We start from the raw sequence: 4,157 nt of genomic DNA, 5'->3' as shown, positions 1-4,157 counted from the left end.
GCAAATTTATGGAAAAGACAGAGCAATACATGGAAATAAACAACCAATTCATGAGAAGAATTGAGACAACCCTTTAAAATCAGAATGCTGCAACCAAGAACTTGGAAACCGAAATAGAGCAGATGGCACTTGCTATATCAAGCAGAGCACTAGGTACACTACCAAGCAATACCGAGACTAATCCCAAAGAGCAAATAATGGCCATAAGTGTTTTAAAAGATAAAAAAAAAGTGAGGATCCATATGTGAAATCAATTACAACAAGAAGTGGAGTACAATTGCCTGAGATAACCATCAAAAGACCAGTTACAATTATGAACAAAATGCATATAGTTGATGAGGAGCAAGTAGATGAGTCTGAACAATCAATTGAGAAAAATCTGAAAGACCATACAGGCAATCCACAAGCTAAGGTAACTGATCCTATCAAGGAGTATGTAGCTCCCATTCCATTCCCACAAAGGTTGACAAACAACTTGAGGAGTTTTTGGATGTGCTAAAGAAACTCCATATCAATATCCCGTTCATAGATGTGATAAGGTAGATTCCAAGCTACGCAAAAATTTTGAGGGACATGATATCAAAGAAAAGAAAGCTTCCAAAATTTGAAACTGTGGCATTGACAGGAGAGAGCAGTGTAAGACTACAAAAGAAACTACCTCCCAAACTCAAGGATCCAGGGAGTCTCACTTTACCTATCTCAATTGGAGAAGCTGGTTCTTTTAATGCTTTGTGTGATACAAGGGCAAGTATTAACTTAATGCCTTTATCTGTATATAGGAAATTGGGATTAGGGGAGGCAAAGGAAACAACGATGTTATTGGAGCTAGTCGATACAAGCATCAAACATCCAAGAGGCAAGGTTGAGGATGCACTCATCAAAGCTGGCAAGTTAATATTTCCGACAGACTTCATTGTTCTCGACATAGAAGAAGACAGGAATATTCCAATAATCTTGGGGCGACCATTCTTAGCAACTGGTCGAACCTTGATTGATATGAAGAAATGTGAGCTAATCTTGAGAGTGGATGAAGAATAAGAAGTTTTTAAATTACATAATACATCCAAACAACCATTAGACCTCGACGAGTGTAACTGTATTGACAAAAATGAACTATCCACTCAACAAAACTATCAGAAGAGAAAACCAAATTTTGGAGGGATTATTGGTAGAGACAATAACAGAGAATTCATAATTTGGAGAGCTAAAAGAGGGTGCAAGGCTAGAAATTGCAAGGAGTGCAAGGGCGAAATATTTCCATTTAAACCACCTTAAGGACATCGCCCAAAAAGTCAAGCTCTAGATTATAAATCAAGCGCTTAATGGGAGGCAACCAATCATTCTATCTCTTTTTGCTATTTTAATTAACTATTACATTACACGTAGTTTTAGAGATTGCATTAATTTAGGAACTCATGTAAATGGTCTGTTTTGAATACATTTTAAGTAGTACTTTAAGACTTGCATCAGTAACTTAGGCATATTTATTTATTGAGTTCATTTTACTTAGAAATGTTTAGTGAGGCTCATCGTTAACGTCCTAGCATTTTATTGAGTTTACATTGACGTGATATGTATTCTCAAGATTGCACCTAGATTTAATTCTCCAAAATTATTTTGAAAAACTTATCTCTTCCTAACTATAGGATTTTTGCAAAGATGATGCTTTGTCAGATAGTTTTTCTAATATTTAGAAGATTAGAATTCTTTTGGTGTGAATTCATTGCAAATATTTAAACATTTTATGCTATCGCTAATATTTATCTTATGTTCTTGGAACAGCAAAATAAAGCCTTGCAACAAGAAAAAAAATGGCGATTGTCATGACATCTACAAGTCGGACCAGCTTGATCATTCTACCTATCCACATCTACCTCAAGGAGTTTCTCATCCTTCCCCATTTACTTTGATTATTTTTGCTTCTACATTTGGGACAATATAATATTTTTGTTTGGAAGTGGGTAAGTATTATGATACTTGGTGTACATATTTATTTTTCAACTGCTAATGGTTCGTATAACTACACCAAAAAAATAGTGTCTAGTTAGTGATAACAACTTATCGTCGGTGGAGATGTTTGTTTGTTTAAATTGAGTACATATCTAGTTAGATGCTGGACAACACCTTAACTTGTGCTTTTTACTTGAAAACTTATCCATGTTAGCTGTAATTATTTGAGCACATAGCCATATTGACTTATCACTTATATTGGGACACAATTTAATTTTGTGGACTTATTGATGTTGACCTAGGTTTAAATAAAATCTCTAAATCCTTTATATAGAAACAAACTGCTAAAAATCAGTTTGGGATAGGAAGACTAGTGCTCGTTTTCATAGAAGTATGATAGTTTGGAGTTCTCGGATCCCAACTTTAGTTGAAAGGGTTTGAGTTAAAGAGTCTAAAATGGGTACTGATCATCTTAAAAAAAAAAAAAAATCAAATATCATGCATCTTTTACTTCTTGTTGTAGCATTTATGACTTGAGTAATTAAACTTGTAAGGGTCTTTGAAACTTGGTGCCCTAAAATCATCTGACTTGAGAGTTATCGACCTAAAGTTTGTTACAAAGGTCATTCAGAAAACTTAATGAAAATAAGTTTTGCACATCAGATGTTAAAAAAAAAGTGATACATCTTCTACATCTCTTCGTAACCTTTTTGATTCGAGTTATTAAGTCTGTAAGGGTATCAAAAAATCTAGTGCCCTATAGTTGTTTGATTTGGGAGTTATCGACCTAAAATTCACTACAAGGATCATTTAGAAAGCTTAATAGAGAGAAGTCTTGCACAGGAGATATAAAAAATAATAATAATAAAATCTAAACAATCAAAAGTGAGATGTGCCGATAAAGACTTTGAGATTTGAACTCTAGAAATTGGCGGTGTGATTCTAAGAAAGACTTACTATGTTCCTTGGAGCTATAAAATAATGATAATAATAAAATCTAAACAATCAAAAGCAAGATGTGCCAATAAAGACTTTGAGATTTGAACTCTAGAGATTGACGGTGTGATTTTGAAAAAGACTTACTATGTTCCTTTCTAAGTTTACAAGTATTTACCTCTGAACACTTGTGTGGAAAAATGCATTAATAATGATTTTTAGGAACCCTTTATGTACTTGAAACACCTCGGGATTGAGGAGAAAAGCATAAAGAGTGATTTTTGCTTAAGAGGTGTGAGGAAAAATTGACCACAAGAGGATTGGGACTATGAATAAATCAACAACACTTGATTGGTTGTATTCTGATATGGGTGTTAGTTCAATATTGGCTAATCTCTGACACACACTAAATCGAGCATCGGAAGCAAAAAAAATTATTTTTGACGTTGTTTGGATCTTTCTAAAGTATTGCTTAAATTCGAACTTGAGGCTATGGTAAGTAGTTCAACATTGAGTCTTTTATTTGTGCTTTGTTAGGTTAGCAATAAGCATCATACCTATGTTCTATTTTGTTTTGATCGAGGACTAACAAAGGTTTTAGTTTGGGGGTGTTTGATAATTGCGTTTTGTGCATTTATTTATGTCATATTTTTAAACCTTTATATCGTCAAATTATTAATTTCTACCTAATTTGGGTTAATTTTCTTTTGTTTTACTTATGGACCTGTTTTGAAGCAATTGGAAAAGAAAATGATCAATTAGCTATTAAAGAGAAGTTTGTGGACTAAATCTGGCGTGATTAAAGTTGGAGGATCAAAATTGAGGAAACAATGGAGAAAAGGACTAACTTGCATTAATTATGATGAAGTGGGGCCTTGGAAGATAAATTGCAACAAATTTGGGCCTCAACTTGGATTTGGAATCCACTTTATTACTTGTTAACGAACTGTACACTTGTGGTGATTTTAATTCGAAAGATATTTTCGTGAACAGATATCATAAATATGTATCACTAGTATGGTAAGACATTTGTTCATGGTTTGCAGAAGTAACATATATTTCATTTGTGGCGCAATTTAAAATATAAAGACCATTCATCAAATATCCAACACAAATAGGAGCTTTATTCTTTAAAATATAAAATGCAACATGCGCAAAATTTGCAAAATAATCTTGTCCTATTAAACAAGAAACATAAATGAAATTTTTCTTAATCTGCGGGACATAATAATAGTATTTTAGAATTAAATGCCTACCACTATTGAAATAAA

General features: G+C 33.2%; 1 protein-coding gene across 1 annotated transcript; it reads left to right on the top strand.

Moving 5' to 3' along the window:
- Positions 1-322: 322 nt before the first annotated feature.
- Positions 323-1,038, top strand: LOC111400432. Its single transcript, XM_023027851.1, has 2 exons — positions 323-412; positions 544-1,038. The coding sequence occupies exons 1-2, from the start codon at positions 323-325 to the stop codon at positions 1,036-1,038; spliced, it is 585 nt and encodes a 194-aa protein (XP_022883619.1).
- The last annotated feature ends 3,119 nt before the right edge of the window (positions 1,039-4,157 follow it).

This window comes from Olea europaea, chromosome 10, assembly GCF_002742605.1.
Source record: "Olea europaea var. sylvestris chromosome 10, O_europaea_v1, whole genome shotgun sequence".
Lineage (NCBI taxonomy): Eukaryota > Viridiplantae > Streptophyta > Magnoliopsida > Lamiales > Oleaceae > Olea > Olea europaea.
The sequence above is the reverse complement of the archived record's forward strand: the minus strand, read 5'-3'. Positions and strand labels throughout refer to the sequence as shown.